At 36.7% G+C, this 20204-nt stretch overlaps 1 protein-coding gene across 1 annotated transcript in view; it reads left to right on the forward strand.

Annotated features, from left to right (window-relative positions):
* The window catches only part of kcnk9 (potassium channel, subfamily K, member 9), a gene marked incomplete at both ends in the record, with an annotated part of 44504 nt that extends 25030 nt beyond the window's left edge, over nucleotides 1-19474 (forward strand). The window contains one exon of the mRNA XM_081376202.1: nucleotides 18534-19474. Within this exon, the coding sequence (XP_081232328.1) occupies nucleotides 18534-19474 (941 nt within the window). The remainder of the gene's footprint in view (nucleotides 1-18533) is intronic.
* Between the last annotated feature and the right edge of the window lie 730 nt (nucleotides 19475-20204).

Genomic DNA, 20204 nt, shown 5'->3' on the forward strand with positions numbered 1-20204 from the left:
GGGTCTGGCTGGTGCCCTGGGCCTTTCAGCTGACAGTGCTGACTGGCAAAGAACTGCTGTCCTCGTCAAAGTAAGACCCCTCCAAATACAAGCACTGACCAAACAGAGACAGACTCTATTCTTTCAAACTGTTAATCATGCCAAAGTGGTTTGGGATCCTACGGTAAAACCTAAAGGTATTTTGGGAGGTCATTTAAACATCCGAAGCTTATTTCCCAAGAGAGATGATATCAGGATATTGTTGTCAAGAGTCCAATATTGATTTTCTCTGTATTAGTGAAACAAAGCTACATGATAAAATTCCAACCAGCATAATTGATGTTCCGGGATATACATGTTTTAGAAGGGACAGAACTGTGGGCAGGGGTGGGGGTGACCCAAAGGGACATTGATTTGAAACTATTTAAAGGTCTGCGTAACCAAGTCGTTAGAGAACTCAGAATGTCCAAATCAAATTATTACATTCAAGCTCTATCAGAGGCCAAAGGGAATGGCAAAATAATTTGGAAGCATCTAAACAGCCTACTAAATCCAAAGGGTACCGCCACCCGAAATAAATATGAACTTAGAATGTGTGAAAACATCATTACTGATAGTGCACAAGTTGCAGAACAACAATAGGCCTAACAACAATAGACCTGCTTGAAGATCAAGATAACTCATTTCAGCTCAGGGAGGTTGGTCAGACAGCTGCTCTGAAAGCTATACAGGACCTAAACACCACCTTCTCAAAAGATATTTATAATCTAGGCACAGCTCTTCTTAAAAATTATAGTAGCATTTTGGTCCAGCCTCTCACCAATCTTATTAATATTTCCATTAAATCTGGGCAATTCCCAGATGGGTGGGAAAATGCTTTGGTAACACCTCTTTTTAAATCTGGAGATGATAAAATGTCTTGTAATAATAGACCTATTAGTCTTCCAGTTTTTTCTAAAGTCCTGGAGAAGATTGTCTCACTATCTTGAGACAAACCATTATCTGAGTTCTCTGCAATTTGGGTTCAGGCACAACCATTCTACTGAATCTGCTGTTTGTTCATTAACCGAAAATATCAAACAATCACTTGACAAGGGATGTAGTTGGTGCATTTCCAAATTTCAGTTTATCTAAACAGTCATTGTCTTGGTTTGAATCATATTTAAAAGGCCGCGAACAATGTGTTATAATTAATAATGTGAGATCCACCCTTCTCAAAATTGAAACAGGGATCCCTCAGGGCACTGTCTTGGGACCTATACTTTTCAGTCTCTACATTAATGATTTGCCAGATGTATGTCCAGATATAGGTCTACAGATGTATGCAGATGACACAGTGGTGTATGCATCTGGTAATACCTGTATTTCTGTGGCTGATAAACTAAATGCCAACTTAGACAGGCTGGCCTGATCTTGTTTAATTTTAAAAACTAAAAAAACAAACTCTGTCTGCTTTTCCATGAAAAAACTGCCTTTAACACAACCATTGAATGTACAAATTAATGGGGGGCTTATTGAACAAGTACCTGAAGTGAAGTATCTGGGAATAATTATAGACTATCAGTTGAATTTTAAAAGTCATATCAAGAAAATCAGTAAAACCATTAAGGCCAGCTTGGGCTGTTTTATGATGATAAGAAACTGCTTGACTCTTGACTGTGCTTTTATTTTTATAAATTCTATGATTTTCTCACATATATCGTATGGCTTAATCACATGGACCTAAGCTCACCAGTCATTAGTTGTGTCTATAGAGTGTCTTCATAACCGAGCCTTGAAAATCCCGGACAAGAGGAGAACAAGGTACCATCATTGCCAAATTCTAAGCAAATATAAGATTTTAAGTTTTGCTAATTTTATCTCCCTGGACTTTATTAAATTGGTCTTCAAATGCCTAAATAACGCTGCTCGCACACCGCTTTGCAAAACAATAACAAGACAGAAAAGTGTTACCAGACCCACCACCCGAGCAGCGTTAAAAGGCAATTGTAGTATCCCTTTCTATAGAACATCATTTGCCCAAACTGCCTTTTCAGTAAAAGGGACGAAATTATGGAATTCTCTACCAGACCATTTGAAATGTATTCCAACCCACCTTCAAAAAAAATAAAAAAAATAAAAATTGTGGCTAATTCAGGAACAATATTGCTCTCATATTTAGTTTTTGTATTGTGCTCTCTCTGTATACTTTTGGTTGCTCTTTTCATTGCATTTCATTTCATTTCATTTAATCTCTATCTCATTTTTAATAATGTTAGTCTGTATTTTTATTTTTAACTAAAAGCCCTACTAGTGTTGTGAATTAGCTTTAGCTAAAACACTATGATACATGCATCAGATGACTGTTTAAGTTTATCTATGTTTTTTGTATCTGTCCCTATCTAAATAAACTAAAAAAATAATAACAGTGTCTCAAACTGTGCTCAGATTTGTCTGCAATGTAAGATTACACTTTATTTCAATGGTCCATTCTACTAAGTTACTTTGCAACTTCATGTCAACTAACTCTCATTACAGCATTGGTAGACTGTTAGGTCAGGGTTCGGGTTAGTAGAATAAGTTGACGTGTAGTTGCAAAGTTACTTATAATCAGTAGAATGTCTGTTGGAGGACCATAAATTAAAGTGTTAGCAGATCTTAAGCAGACATAATTTCTTTCTTTCTGCTTTCTGCTTTCTTTCTGCATAATTTCTGCTACAAAAACGTTTATAGTACATGGGTGATAACTGATGCTCTGGATTTATATATCTATTCAAAGCGTGCCATCATGTAGGCTTTCTCTGGTTTCTCTCTTTTTTAAATGAAATCTTTCCATAAATTAAAATAAGTAACTAAAATAAGTCAAATTAATTTTCAGCATTCCAGGCATTTTAAGAGCTGAATGTTCTTTTCAACCAATTATTTTTAATTAAGTTCTTTCATAACAACTCTCAGAAGAGTTTAGCATATGGATGTGGCAATGTTAATGTATTTGGTCTTGACGGATTAGATCTGCTCTCACAGATCTCAAGAACAGAGACTTGCTACTGCAAACACACACACGACATGCTGCTGTAAGCATAAGACACACTGCTGCTGCTGCACAAATAGCATAAGTGAACTTACCATAGCAAATCTACACAGGTGGAGCTGGGGAAGGTGGAGGGTTTCAGAGGAACTTTGAAAGTGCGCTGCAAACTGCAGATGCAACAGGAACCAATCAGCTTGTGTTAACGGTATAACTGTCAGCAGGTTGCGTTAAGGACCCATCAGCCTGAGCCATCTAGAGTTTTATGACAGAACTTGGTACATATCTTTATTTTTAGCTGTTTTAGCTTCCTTCAAAGCTTGTTTTGGCTAATTTTAAAACATTTCATCCAAGTCACCACTTTGTAAGTTTGAGAACCACTACACTAGAGCATAAGACCAGCACCCTTACGGTGTTGTGTGTTGTGTTCCGGTGTGTATCGTGTGTGGTTGTAGTGATCCGTAATGGCCACCCTCCTCTTGCTGACGCTCTGTCAGAGTAAAGCGCTCTTGTGTGCCACATGCTGACCTTTAGGTAATGAGTCATTGTGCTGTGTGTACTCTGTAATCTAGTGCTTCCAGCATCTCCACTACTGTCTGTGTGCTGTGCGATCTGCACTTAGCTTCTGCTGGACGCCGCTCCATCTGTTTATCTGGAAAGAGGGAGTCAAACATTAAACCACTCAGGGACAGATTTTTATCTGAACAATGGATATTCACAAATATCAATGACTGTGCGTTTTAAAAAGCACTTTTGAAAGTTGAGCGATGGTTAAAGTAGAGCAGAATAGAGTACAATCGAATGGAAAAATGTATACAAAAGAGTGTGTTTGTATTATTGGAAGGATATTAAACTGATTTTAAAATATAAATTTATTGAGCTGAACTGAATGGAATTTGTTTGGGTGGCACATTTGGCTGTTTTTGTGATTATATAAGAGGGTTGGAACTTGGAATAGAACTGATTTGATTTCAAATTAATTCATAAAATATACATATAAGTGGAATTGAACTAAAAATAAGCTAAATTAAGTTTAATTACATTTTTTTGAGTGGCACATTTGGCTATGTTGATTTAATGGAATGGAATAGAATTCAATTGAAACAGCTGATTTTAATAAAAAGTTCAATTGATCTGAATAGACTTTTTTCTAGATTATAAGGTTTTCTTGCTTGCTTCAAGCGCTCACTTGCAAACACTCAGACATCTACGCTGCACATTTATTTTCAAGAGGGAATCACTCTACATGGACGCATATCAACGCAAAAACACCCGCAGACACATCCACAAACAAGAGTCGGCTAACTTTTAATTGCTTTTGGTGGCTTTGACGATGCACAAACACTATAGGACTGACAGCAGTGTGTGGGACATCATATGATTCTCTGAAAGGCACAGCAGGTGCATTCAAACAGCGGGAATCTGATGAGAAATTTGACGCTTCAGTCCTCTGAGGGGCTACATCTAAAAGGGTGATTGAGTTCATTAAATCACATGGCAGGATGACATTTGTGTGTGTGTGTATGTGTGAGAAAGTGAGTGTGTGTTTATGCGCAAATTCATTCATGCGTGTGCGAGAAAGAGTGTGTGTTTGTTTCCAGATGCAGTCTAGCATTTGTGTGCGAGCAAATGCATCCATGCATGTGTGTCAGAAAGACGTGTGTGTGTGCGCATGCAAGAGTGTGTCTATATGCATAGTTTTGTGTGTGTGTTTGTTGATGCAGCAACGTTCTACTTAGGAACAAAATGGTGGACCTGGTGTAGATTTAAAGATAGGTATTAGTACTCAACAATCCCAAACTTTTTGGGATGTTTGGATAGATGCTGAAATGTACAATATGGACAAATAAAATTGATTCTTTTTATGATCATTTTCGGCTTATTTTAAAGTCATTGTTATATGACTATTACTATTTTTTTGTCACCTTTTGAAGTGAATTTAACTGGAATGATATTAATGGAGTTAAACTGATTTTAAAATATACATTCATTGAATTGAACTGAACTGAATGGAATTTGTTTGGGTGGCACATTTGGCTGTTTTTGTGATGGAATAGAACTGATTTAAAACTTGATTTAGAATTAATTAATTAATTAATTATACATAAATTAAATTGAACTAAAACTTCACAAACACAGCATAAAACACCAAAATATATTACATAAAGTACTGGTTAAACAATTACAGAAATATTATTCATTTTTAAAGTTCTCAACGTGTATTGTTCTTCAACATTATGTTATTCTTTGAAACGAGTTTGCACCAGAAGTCACACTGAACAGAATTAAATGTCCTCATTTCTAATTAAGTCAACTGCTTTCAATAAATGTGATTAAAAACACAGTTTATCATACAGATAATGCAACAGAATCAACTGATTCATTCCATGAATTCAGTATTAGATTAAATTAGGGTTTGTCTGTAAAGTTGCTGATACGTGAATAATTTAATAATTAGAACTGTCAATACATCAATATGGTATATGTTTCAGTGTCTTTACAAAAGTAGAATCACTCTTCATACAAAGGAGATCATGTTTAATAATCAAACTCTACTGTATGTTTTGTCTACAGTAAAAATGGTAAAATTAGTAAAATTGACTTTTTATCTCACAATTGTGAGTTTACATCTCGCAATCCTGACTTTATTTCTCAAAATTGCGAGATATAAGGTCAAAATTGCGTGAAATAGACGCAATTGCATGTTATAAAGTCAGAATTGCGAGATATAAAGTCAGAATTGCGTGAAATAAAGTCACAATTGCGTGTTATAAAGTCAGAATTGCTAGATATAAAGTCAGAAATGCGTGAAATAAAGTCACAATTGCGTCTTATAAAGTCAGAATTGCGAGATATAAAGTCACAATTGCGTGTTATAAAGTCAGAATTGCGTGAAATAAAGTCGCAATTGCGTCTTATAAAGTCAGAATTCGGACTTTTTTTCTCGCAATTGCGACTTTATATCTCACAATTCTGACATATTTTCTCAGAATTGTGAGATATAAACTCACAATTGTGAGATATAAAGTCCAATTCTAAGGGGGGAAAAAAGACGGACTTTTTTTTTTTTACCTCAGAATAGTTTATCTCACAATTCTGACTTTATAACACGCAATTGCAACTTTATATCATGCAATTCTGACTTTATATCTCCCAATTGCGTATTATAAAATCAGAATTGCGTGATATAAAGTCGCAATTGCGAGAAAAAAAGTCAGAATTCTGACTTAAGACGCAATTGCAACTTTATTTCATGCAATTCTGACTTTATATCTCGCAATTCTGACTTTATAACACGCAATTGCGACTTTATTTCACGCAATTCTGACTTTATATCTCGAAATTCTGAGAAATAAAGTCAGAATTGCGAGATGTAAACTCGCAATTGTGAGATAAAAAGTCGCGTGGCGGAAACAAGCTTCCATAATCTGAAACTCTAGAGGAGACGCATTTGAGATTTCTATGGACTTTAGATGCAGACTCCATTTGCTCTTCATCTCATTGCTGTCTAGGAGAATCAATTGAGATATTAAAGAGATCTAATCTGTGATTTTCATTGCTGTTTGTTCAGTATGATGGAGTGAGATGCTGATTCAGTTTCTGTGCTTCTCTAATATGTTCTTCTCTTCGGGGATAAACTGTGACTGTCATTGATTCTGCTTGGCTCTGATTGGCATGCAGTGTAACGCCTCATCATTGGGGACAGGACATGCCCTTCACTTATTGGTTAATATGAAGCCCATGGCAGGAATGGGAATGGTTTCATATATGTTAGAAGTGTCAGTCCTCCTTGTTTGTGGACTGGGCCATGATTGGGACAGTTTTGTGCCAATGTTACCGAAGGCCTTAAACTCCCATCTTTACCATAGTATGCCCATTTATAGCACAATCTAAGTGGTAAACCTGCACATTCACTCATTTTCCTGTTTTCATCTGAAGCATATAAGAGAGGCAGAATTTAAGAATTGAATAAATCCTCACTTGACACTCTCATTACTCTTTTCTCCATATATATATATTTTCTTTACAGCTCTGTTTAGCTATATTTTATTTTTATTTCAGTTTTAGTTTTAGTCATTTTAGTACTTGGCCTAAACTTATATTTTATTCCCAAGACTACATTTGTAATTTTCATTTAAGATTTATAAGTTTGTTTTTCATCTAATATTTATATTTTATTTCTGCTTTATTAACTGTGCAAACTCTATACACTTTTCCCTTACCTTCAACCTAGCCCCCCCCCCCCCCCATCTTTGTGGGAACATTTGTCCCCATAACGCAAGGTTTACCTGGACCGCACACACACACACACACACACACACACACACACACCTGTGACTGTATAACCGGGTTTGTGTTCTGCTGAACAAATGGTTCTGTTGCTGCAGTGATGAAATAATGAGATTATCATATCAGAAAAAGCATGATGTCGTCTATCCGGAGCTGACGAATAAACGTTTATCGGGATCATCAAAATGATGCCTGCTTCAGGGAATAAAAAAAACAGAGGCTGTGAGAAATCTATGTTGTGCTGTGGCACAGAGTATTGAATTAACATACGTTTTAATGCAGAACCAATATGACCGTATCAGTGATGCCTCTAAAAACACATGCACATTGTTGGTTGCTTTCCACCTATTATATTTAGCTAGTTTTGTAGTAAACTATGTTAGGGTTAGGCCTTAAAAATCCATCTTCACAGCAACATGAGTTAAATAATAATCTGATAGGTTAACCCAGGGGTGGGCAAACTACGGCCCGCGGGCCACATGCGGCCCGTTAGGCTGTTTAATCCGGCCCGCCGAGTATTTAAAAAAATTGTCTTAAGATCGCATTAATTTAGCCTTTTTTCTTGCAATACTTTGCGTTATATATATATATATATATATATATATATATATATATATATATATATATATATATATATATATATATATATATATATATATATTGCGTTGCAAATATTTGACAATCGGAATATCAGATATTGCATGCCATAGCTAACAAATGTAAAAAAGGAAAAATGACATAAAAGCAGATTATCATTCATTCAGCGCTGTTGTGGCTGTGGTGTGTGTGTCACGTAACAAGCAATGACCCGTCACCATGGAAACCAAACAGACAGCGACTTAAGCTCATAGACTTGTTGCACGCTAATGTTTTTTCCTTTTTTTGGAAATTCAATGAGAAAAAAAATGTTTGGTAACCGCTTGCACACCTTAGTTTTTCCTATGATTTGTCTGCTATTTAGTTTCTTTGCTCCTCTGGATTTGTGGATGTATCCTGACTGATTCCGTTTACCGACCTAACCTTTATCGTCCGGCTTTCGACTACGCTCCCCTGTACCCGTTTTTTTTTTCATTAAATATTCTGATCTGCCTTTGCCTTTTATGTTTTATTTTATTATTCTTAAAGTAAATTTGTATATTCGTTTATTTCCACAAATGTATGACTTTTAGAAGTGCAAATTGCCATGCAGTTTTAATAAAGTTGAATTAACGTAACCTGCAATTTTTACTCTTCTAAGTGTACACTTGCAGGTGTTTTGTTTCTAATTTACTGTTAGGCCCATTAAATAATAATAAGGATAAACAATATTTAAAAAGTATAGGCTATAATTATCTAACATCTTTAAAAATTAACATCAAGACATAACATGCTAAATGGGGGATATCTAGCATAAAAAAATGTGCTAGATGTGCTCAGTTGTTGAATTTCGCGCAGACGTTGCCACAACGTCTGTTTGCTCAGCCCGATCTCATGAAAGTGTGAATACCACGAATTGTATTTGTAGTGCATAATATGTTTTCGCGTGCATATGATACGCACTTTATGGCGTGTAATAGGCATGCACTCCACACCCCTAATCCTAACCAAGGGGTTTACAGTGTGTAGCATATGCATGCAAAAAAAAAAAAAAAAAAAATTGGCATATAAATGGCACGAGAAATAAAATTTGTGGTATAGATACGCACTTTCATGAGATCGTGCTTCATAATCTGCTACTGGGCCGGCCCTCTGTCAAATTTTTAAAACCCAGTGTGGCCCTTGAGCCAAAAAGTTTGCCCACCCCTGGGTTAACCCGTGCATCCACTCAGTGTGAATAACAGCAATGACTCAGCTGTTGTTGTTGTGATGTGATCGTGAATATTATTGCATCAATTATTCAAATCTGCCAATAATGATTTAGTGTAATTACTGCACGGGTTCTAAAAGTGTCAAAGCTCAATATTAATTAGCACTTGCGTAATGCAGGCGACTGAGACGGATCACAGATGCTCAGACTTCTGAAGGTGATTTTATTGCTCTACGTACCTCGCAGGAGTTTGTTAAAAACTTTAAATCTTGCATTCTTATACCACTGCAGATAAATGCATTTCGAAAATGTTCGGTTTGAAAATCCCGATGACTCCTGAATGCTTCAATGCGGTTTATTTTTGAATCTGAATTCACAGTTTCCCATGCGTTCCTCCCATTAGCGCAGTCTATGTCGTAGCGAGAGAGACCACACGCGGTATGACTAAGCTCATCAACAGCAAGAACTGGAACCAAAACCCAACCGTGTAAAAGATCAACCCACTGCCACAGACAGCGATAAAAACGCTTTTAAATTCTCATGGTATCAAAGCTCTGCAAGGCTCTGCATTGACAGTAAATAAACCACCTACGTGCATCAGCTCTAATCTCCTCACATCCCACTCAAGAGCTCTCGCTAAAGCAAGCGTTCATCTTCAGAAAGAGGAGGTGGAACGCCGCTGAGGTGAACAGGGAATCACGCAGATTGAATACTATGTGTTTGTCGCTTGCTGAATCAATATAACCACGTACAGTTGGAAATTTCTACGCTGTAATCACAGAGTTTATGTTTCTGACATCAGGGCTTGCGTAGTCTTGCGTAACCAGACCTTTGACCTGCCAAACGGTCTGGTCCACGCTGCAGCTCATTTTGCACAAAAAATTCTGACTTGGCCTGACATGTAAAGAGATCAATTCGTTTGCTTTTGTTTTTACGTGCTAGTCATTCAGAAGATTAGTCAGCTAGCTGGCGGGTCAGCGTTTATCTTATGTAAATGACTCACGGCATGTCTTTGCTGTTTTTGGCTGCATTGACAGTGAGCGTGTGGGAGGAGAGAGAGAGAGAGAGAGAGAGAGAGAGAGAGAGAGGATGCAGGTGAGAAACCAAAGCTTCTGGCGTGTGTTGTCACGAACGCTGTAAAAACAGTGATGTCTCGCTCGCTTAAACTTTTTGAAAGATGTCTCTTACACGGTTTCCACAAAAATATGAAGCAGCACAACGGTTTTCAACATCGATAATAATCAGAAATGTCTCTTGAGCACATCAGCATATTAGAATGATGTCTGAAGGATCATGTGACACTGAAGACTGGAGTAATGGTGCTGAAAATTCAGCTTATCACAGGATATCACTTATAGAGAACTGTTATTTTATATTAATTATAATAACATTTCACAATATAATTGTTTTTATTGTAATTTGGATTAAATAAATGCAGGTCAGAAGGAGAGACTTCTTTCAAAAGCTTAAAATAGGAATTATTCCACACTTTTGAACGGTATGGGTGTTAGTGATTTGTAAAAAAAAATTTCTTTAACACTCTAAAGTAACTCAGATGTGTGCAGCTCTAGCATTCGCAGAGTACATTGAATGCAAAGTGCACGAGGTTCGATTCATTTTACTTTTATGCCTGATATTATACTAAATTAATGTCATACATATGTAGTACTAATGAATAAACTGTTCCTGCTGGAACAGTTTGTGGAAAGGTGAATTTTTCCTGTTTTCACCATTAATGCAAAATGTCATGTGACCCACACTAGTCAACACAGACCCAACTAGTGGCAGAACTAGTTGACATGTTGCTTTTTTTTTTTTAAATGTTAATATATGAATTTTTTTTTATATATAACATATAATAATTTTATAGAGTGTCTGTACGTTTTTGGGGTCTGTCAGATTTGTTTTATGTTTTTGAAAAAAGTCTCTTCTGCTCACTAAGGCTGGATTTATTTGATCAAACAGTCATATTGTGAAATATTATTACAATTTAAAATCTTTTCTATTGTATTATATTTAAAAATGTAATTCATTCCTGTGATGCAAAGCTGAATTTTCAGCATCATTACTCCAGTCTTCAGTGTCACACGATCCTTCAGAAATGATTTGATGCTCAAGAAACATTTATGATTATTATCAATGTTGAAAACAGTGTGCTGCTTAATATTTTTGTGGAAACCATCAGTTTTTTTATTTTTAGTATTCATTATTTTGAAATAGAAATATTTTGATCAAGTCAATATGGAAGCTTGTTTCCGCCACAAAATAAAAAAAGATAATTGCGACTTTTTATCTCACAATTGCGAGTTTACATCTCGCAATTCTGACTTTATTTCTCAGAATTGCGTGATATAAAGTCAGAATTGCGTGAAATAAAGTCAGAATTCTGGATATAAAGTCAGAATTGCGTGATATAAAGTCAGAATTCTGAGATATAAAGTCAGAATTGCGTGATATAAAGTCAGAATTCTGAGATATAAAGTCAGAATTGCGAGATATAAAGTCAGAATTCTGAGATATAAAGTCAGAATTGCGTCTTATAAAGTCAGAATTCTGACTTTTTTTCTCGCAATTGCGACTTTATATCTCAGAATTCTGACTTTATATCACGCAATTCTGACTTTATAACACATAATTGCGAGTTTATATCTCGCAATTCTGACATCTTTTCTCAGAATTGTGAGATATAAAGTCCAATTCTAAGGGGGAAAAAAAGACGGACTTTTTTTTTTTTTTACCTCAGAATAGTTTATATCTCACAATTCTGACTTTATAACACGCAATTGCGACTTTATATCATGCAATTCTGACTTTATATCTCCCAATTGCGTGATATAAAGTCAGAATTCTGAGATATAAAGTCAGAATTCTGAGATATAAAGTCAGAATTGCGTGATATAAAGTCGCAATTACAAGAAAAAAAGTCAGAATTCTGACTTTATAACACGCAATTCTGACTTTATTTCACGCAATTCTGACTTAATATCTCGCAATTCTAACTTTATATCTCAGAATTCTGACTTTATAACACGCAATTGCGACTTTAAAACACGCAATTCTGACTTTATATCTCGCAATTCTGAGAAATAAAGTCAGAATTGCGAGATGTAAACTCGCAATTGTGAGATAAAAAGTCGCAATTATCTTTTATTTTTTTTTATTTTGTGGCGGAAACAAGCTTCCATAAGTCAATGTATCCATGCAGATGTTTTTTTTTTTTTTTTTTTTCTTGTTTGTTTTATGGAAAAGGGATGTGTAAAGCAAAAAACCTTCTTCAAAATGTACATTTGACTGTGCTTTCAAAAAGTATGCTCTTCAAAATTAAATTATCGACAGCTCCACAATATATTCCATCATTAAAATGCAGCTGTATTGAATCTTGTCTTCAGATATCAGTCATATATGCTGCCAATTCTATCCAAGTGCACTTTAACCTTTCAACCTATATTGAGCCCAGCAACACATTTTTTTTTTTCAATATTCCACCACAGCTGAGTGATAACATGTAATTTACACACCATATTTCCATGAAGTGCCTGTGTGTGCGCACATGAGGTCAAAAGAGCAACTCCAACACAATAAGTACCCAGTGAAAAAGAAAAGAAAGCTCTCCCTGGTGCCGCTTGCAAATCGAATCGATCAGGCTCGACTTCTATAAATAGAATCCATAACCGTGAGCTCGAGTGGGCAGGCGGCCTTCAGGGAAACTGGGAGATCAATCCTTACAAGTCCAAAAGATCAGTAAAAGCCAGTTAAGTTCGTACAAGTGCTCTGCAGGAGTTGAGCCGCGTGGCCGTTTTGTGTTGCGGTAATGAATGCATGTGTTTGTGGGTGTTGAGCACTGTGGCGTGGGCTGTCCAGTGGGTGTTCAGAAGGTTTTCAAAGAGGCTATATGTCAATGCGATGCATTCTCATTAAATCTGCTGCTATTTCTGTAGTGACACAAATTAAGAACAATTCTCTTTTTTTAGTTGAATTAGGTATTTGTTATATTGTGTATCCTCTATATTTTAAAAACATCCATCCATCTTTCCACCCTCATGATTGCGAGTGTGATATTACTTAGTTAATATTGAGTAACTTCACTTTTAGACAAAACATTTTAGCACTTAAAATTGTTTGCTCTGAGCAACACACACAGTAGTGGCATTCCTGACTGAATCTGTGGTTCTCACTGAATCTGTTAAGTGAATGATTCAATGACTCACTCGTAAAGACTTCTTTAGTTCCTGAATGAATCAATGTTTTTGAATAATTCAGTTAAGGGTATGAATCATTGACTCACCAATAATGACAGTGGCTGCATCCGAAGTTGCATACTCTCTTGACTAGGTACTTATTTTGAATAAGTAATTACTTCACGACCGCTAAAAAAAGTATGTTCTACACTGTAAAAAGTTTAACTATTATTTACTCAATTTTATTGGTGAAACATTTTTACACTCAAAAAAATTGAGTAAATTTTAAAGCTGTGAAATCAATGAAATATACTGTATGAATTGAGTAAATGCAAGTAAAAAAATTAAGTAAATCTGAGTAACTGCATCTGGTAGGGTAGACTGGGTACAGTTGAGACACTTTTTGCGTTTTGATTTTTCACACAAAAAATAGATACTGAAAAGAAGTGAATTTCCACATGGCATGCCACATGACATTTCATTAGCTTGTAGACAAAGATATTATCAATCAATAATACCCACAAGTAGTTTATATTTTCCACAATTACCTAATAAAAATAAGGTGCTTTTTGTCTCAACCTTGTCTCAACTGTACCCATATGTGGTACAGTTGAGACAGTGCATGGTACAGTTGAGACACCCATTTTTAATGTTGTAAAGATAACTTACCATTCATTGTAAATATAAAAAATAAAGACAAATAAAGAAAATAACAATTGGGCAACATTTTTGTTTATTCAACCATTTATATTCATTCATTTTATTTAAATTAGCACTGGTTAAAATGTATAAAGCAGGAACAAGATATTAAACAATATTTATTAATAATACACAGTTTAAATATCACAAATATCAAATTTTATTTTCATTTGCGTCCTATGCTGGCTAATTACGACCTTTAATCTGTTATCATAACACTGAACAATTTAACAGTGTGTTTCCTAATAGAGCTCTATCGGGGGTACAGTTGGTACACGTGTGTCTCAACTATACCCCGCTGGCCACCTCGCACATTTCTCTAGATTTTGCAATTACCTTGCATGACACAATACCATGAAATATGCCAGTTTTTAGGGCACAGAATAAAGTTTGTGGTGATACCAGTTACGTTTAACAGTCATATAGGGATAATAAGCTATTCATTGTGGAGAGTGCATGGTGAAGTGAACGTCCTACTTTAGAAAAAAAACTTTACCCGATATTTTCGGATCGAAGATGCGTCCACTGTTCAAATTTCCCACAAACAAAGAGGACACTAATACGCATGTGCACAGCAAAAATCACAACTTGTGCTTGCTGCGAACGCAAGTTATTAAAGGTGTCTCAACTGTACCTATGTCTCAACTGTACCCAGTCTACCCTACATTAACAAATAAAATTGAGTAGAAATAATTTAACATTTAAACATTAAAAAAACAATATTTATGAGTAATATTAACTGTTTTTATTAATGAGTAATATTAACTTTTTTATTTTCTCTAAACCTTTGTAAAATAGTACTCCAGACAACCACCAGTATACATTACATTGGCCTTTATTTTCAATGAGTACAGCAATACAGCACATTTTAGACTGTTTTTTCATGTATACAATATTGCCTGCATTTAAACTTATTTAACAAGTAAAAATGAAATATTTAAACATTCAGGTAGCCTAATTCAAGTGTAATCAACCACTCTGTTATCCAATATCCACCGAATCTGCGCTGGTCCTCATGCCGGAGACAGACTCGCGCTCTGCGGGTGAACTTTGAACTTCATACCGCCGTCCTGCGTTTCACTCACAGTCACTGTCTGAGGCACAGCCGAAATATACTGCGAGCGACTGACATAACCTGCCAATAAACAAAAAGTGATAGTTCTGAGGACATTTTATCATCCAAGTGATAATAATTATATTCATTATCATTATGAAAGTCATATGTTTATGCAAAGCGTTTCAATCACGCAAAAAGACAAACGCGGCTCTCGTCTCGTTTAGGTGTCGAATTACGCCTCTGTATGTTGTTTTGCATTAAATATGATTTAAAGCACAGTAATGATTTTATAGATAAAATAAAACATACACCAACCTGAATTTCACAGTGAAAATGCACCAAATCTGCGACGCTGAGAAGAGAGCTGTTGTTCTGGAGACTGGAGAGTTCAAACAGCCCGCGCTCACTCCAACCGTCGAGTTTTCGTCACGTCAGAGGGTGGGAGAGGGTGGGGGAGGGAGGGGGCGGGGGGGGGGGGCATTGTTTTAATTGAGTAAACTTACTCAATTTTAAGAGCGTGTTATAGCTATATTAGAAGTCCCTGCAGCAGTCAGAGAAAAACACAAGTCTGTTGTTACATGGTGGACTCCAAAAACATGTGAATCTTAAGTCTACTGTAGTATAACTGTTTTTGTTTGTTTGTTTTTTTATATCTTGATTTCTGCAATGTTTTAATGGGAATTAATGGAAAAATATGTTAGTTTTTTTTCCTGCAGACCAGCTAACTGCTGAAGCTTACCAGCCAAACAGTAAACACCTGTAAACAGCTCAAAAGAGACAGAAGCGGCTCACGCTTTTTTTTTTCCTTTTGATTAAAGGAACCGGGTTAAGTCTAGTGTAAATCAGCAAAATGTGTGAAATTGCTTACAGCAACTTTATAAGCAAGCCTGTTAAAAACCACTTTAAACCATTATGTTTGAACTAGTATCACTTCAACACGTATGCAACTGTAACTAAAGCTCTTTGAATGATATCTTCTCAGTGCTAATGAAAGAAGGAAGATGCTTGTCTTGGCAGAGTAAGGTGGGATGTAATACATTTTTACTGTAGTCTTGTCACTTATTTTCTTGCTCATCAGCAAAGACTGTATTAGAAAGGCTCAATGTGAGTCAGCGAATTTAGTCTTTTTACTCCCCGATAAAGTCTAATTAAGCTAAAAGCTTTACTGGCTCCACTATCCTTTCTTCTTCTTTTTCTTTTCTAAACCTGTAACGCCTACCTTCCTGTCTCGCCCTAAGAAGCGGGCCAAGGGGGCAAGAGAGGAAACCTGGCACTAATTGGACACCCCCTGTAATCTCTGAGCCCAGAATAAGATGAAAGAGACACCTGGTTTGCGTGACCTATACTCAGTGTTTTGGCTAAGATGGTGTGTGTGTCAGCTCACATTTTCTGCCCGAGTGCGCTTGCAGGCGAGGGCAACATTTGAGAAACTTTCAGTTCTTGGAAATTGACTGATTGGCTTTTTGGAATTTGGTGAAGATGATAGAAGTTGGCCAGTTAGCAGAGTAGAATTAGATTAAAGTATGAAATCACACCATGTTGCTACTTTCTGCTTGCCAATATGCAATACATTTTTTTTTTTTTTTTGCTGCTTTTGAAAGCAGTTTCGTATGTCAACTTTACTACTTTGTAATTTAGCTAATGCTTTTTACCCAAATTGGCATACAGCACAGTTATCCTAGGGGAAATCCGTCTAGAACAACTTGGGAAAAGTGCCTTGCCCAAAACTGAAGTTTCTTTAATGTTTTTTGTAGCACCTTACAGTAGGTACAACAAACCATTGTTTGCTGCTAGTTGCTACTATTGTTGTTATAGTTTATAATTCTTTGGAGATGATAATGTTACACTGTAAAAAAGTAATTTTAATGTAATTAAAGTTGAAATTACTTAAACATCCAAGTTGATTGTACTTAACATTTAAGGCATTTTTTACAGTGTATGAGCAATTTGGACTCTGGAATCATTAAAGCAGTATGTAAATGGTTTTCTAGTTAACTATAATATTCAAAAAGCTCTTCAGTATCACCTGTTGTGAAATGAAATGAATATATGTCCATTAATATGCAAATTAGCCCCGTCTTCTCTCACTCACACCAGCTCAGAGATCCACTCGTTGACGTGATTGGTTACAAGGTAGTTTGTGAGGTCAGAAACACCAGCGATTTCAAACCATGTCTTTTTTTTCACTGCAGTTTTAAGGAGAAAATACTCAGCAGTGGTGTTGACTTATGAATTTGCGCATGGTTTGTTTTAAAGCATAGACATATAATAAATAACATTAAAAGCTTGATTTTCCCCACAGGGGGATTTTAATATTTTAAGTGATGTTGCATTGCACTTTTTTAGGGAAATTTGAACTTGTTTTAGGGATTTCATTTTAGATATGTTTTTACCTGGGAAAAAAAAGTCAAAAATCTTAAAACCCATGCAGTGCAATGGTGGCAGCTCATGCACCGTAAAAACAAATTTATTCAGTTTACTTATTTTGTGCAAATTGCAGCATGAATAAATTAATTGCTTTGTTTTACTATTTTTGGCTTTATTTTACCATTACAGTTTTATTTGCTATTGTTATTTGGGTTATACTGATAAGCAAATAAAATTGTAATGGTCTAATAAATTAAATTAATAATAAAAAACAATTACCATTGTTGTGGTTTGCATGCTGAATGTTGAAGTCTGTGTGTGACTCAAGCAGAATGGCAAGATATTGTCACAAATATAGAGGGATTATATCAACCCAATTAAAAGTTTATGCCATAAGTGTTAGCAATAAAATGTTAAAAGATCAATATTATCCATGATATATAGTTATGTTATATATCATTAATACATTCATTCAAAACATGGAAATAAATTAAGTATGATTTTATATAATATTTATTATTTCACTTCCTTTGAAATAAAATAACTGTGATTTCAAGTTGCATCACTGCATCAATTGGAAGAGAATTACAATAATATAAATGAAGTTCCAGGTGCCCAACCAAAGGGGACACTAATCACAATAATGGTGATTTATTGATATAGGAAATCAACATTAATTTCTGAAGTCAACTTATGTGATGTTCTCCCAAAATTCTTAGTTGTATTGACAATATCATCCAAGATGACTGGAAAATGAGCGAATGCAACTAAGAAGAATGATGACTGCAGAAGTGGAAGACATGAGTGAAGAGTCAATTAAGAATTGCCCCGTCTGTTTTTTTTTTTTTTTTTTTTTGCATTGGCAAAATAGTACTCAAACCAGTCAAGTAATGTTTACTTGGGTTTTCTGAGTAACGAAGGCATAGTATGCAAACAGTACAGATTACTTAATTGTTTTAAGTAAGTTCAACACATTTTTGGACATTAAGTAAATTGAACTAAAAAGTCTTTGTAAGAACAACTGTTAGACTTTACAGTGTGCGGCGTTCACAGTCACACCTGCAACATTTGGTTACCAGCCCAGATTTTTAAGCATCAGCATTCTCAGCACACTCAGTTGTGTTGTTTGTTGTCATCTTTGATCTGATCACTTCTCTCTCCGGTCTCCAGGTTATGGTCACGCGGCTCCGGGCACGGATGCGGGAAAGGCGTTCTGCATGTTTTATGCCGTGCTGGGGATTCCGCTCACGCTGGTGATGTTTCAAAGCCTCGGCGAGAGGATGAACACCTTCGTCAAGTACCTGCTGAAGCGCATCAAAAAGTGCTGCGGGATGCGCATCACGGACGTCTCCATGGAGAACATGGTGACCATGGGGTTTTTCTCCTGCATGGGAACGCTCTGCATCGGCGCGGCGGCTTTCTCCCACTACGAGGACTGGAGTTTCTTTCAGTCCTATTATTATTGTTTCATAACACTCACCACCATCGGGTTTGGGGATTTTGTGGCCCTGCAGAAGAACAAAGCCTTGCAGAGAAAACCCGTCTACGTGGCGTTCAGCTTCATGTACATCCTAGTGGGGTTGACGGTCATCGGGGCCTTTCTCAACCTGGTGGTACTACGTTTCCTGACCATGAACAGCGAGGACGAGCGACGGGACGCCGAGGAGAGAGCTTCCCTGGCGGGCAACCGCAGTAGCATGATCATCCACATCCAGGAGGACACGCTCCAGAGGAATCGACGGAGACGAGAGCAGCAGCAGCACCGCTTCAGGCCAGAGGTCACCGATCTCCAGTCCGTTTGCTCCTGCATGCACTACCAGTCGCATGAGTTCGGGAGCTCTGTCGGTCTCGGGTTGGGAATGGGAGGAGGAGGAGGAGGAGGAGGAGGGGGAGGAGGCGGTGGCGCGTTTCCGCACCAGAACTCGTTCGGCTCTCAGTTGAGCCCCCATCAGTACCATCACTACCACTCGACGGTGTCTTACCGCATAGAGGAGATCTCGCCGAGCACGTTGAAAAACAGCTTCCTTCCCTCCCCCATCAGCTCCGTCTCACCCGGGCTCCACAGCTTCACAGAAAACCTCCGGCTCATGAGACGACGCAAGTCCATCTGAGGAGCGACGGCGCCCGGTAACTCATCGCCGAACACACATATCCAATGCTGCTGCTCTACCAAACCTCATTCCTGCACTTTTTTCGACATTTCCTGGCCCTTGCGAGACGACGTTGGATCACGCGAGCAGGACGCTTGAAAGTTTGATGGATATATAAGAACTTTGTAAAAAAGCATGAAGCATGGATATCTATTTTTGCAGAAAACTTCACCTGGGCTTTCTTTGCCCTTTTGAGCAGCGCACCTGAGTGGGTTTGGATAAAATAATACCATCCTGATATCTTATCAGACGATTTGTGTTTTGAATAATACAAAGGGAGAGATATATATAATTTTTTAAGGAACATGTGAAAATGTGTTTTATCAAACGGTGAGCAGCCTCTGGTTCTTTCTTAAGATACAAGTGCCACACCAACGAAGAGGAAATAACGATAAAACTGATTTGAAAAGGACTACACAGTATCAGGTATTGTTTTCTATAAGCAATTCTATTTAAGAAGAATAAGACACTGATTCACATCATGCCAAAATATTGTTGCCAACCATAGCATGTTGTATTAGTTGTTTGATGTGCGTCATCATTTCCGTTAACTTTTTTTTTCTTTTTTTTTCATTTATTTTTCTTTCGTTTTCGTTAGTTTAATTTCAATCAAAAGTTTTCTGTAAATTATACATGTGTGTAGAGACTTTCCAAGTGCGTTACATTTAGAGGTGACAGACGAGAGACAGCA

This window comes from Scardinius erythrophthalmus (genome assembly GCF_964197995.2).
Source record: "Scardinius erythrophthalmus genome assembly, chromosome: 10".
NCBI classification, from domain to species: Eukaryota; Metazoa; Chordata; class Actinopteri; order Cypriniformes; family Leuciscidae; genus Scardinius; species Scardinius erythrophthalmus.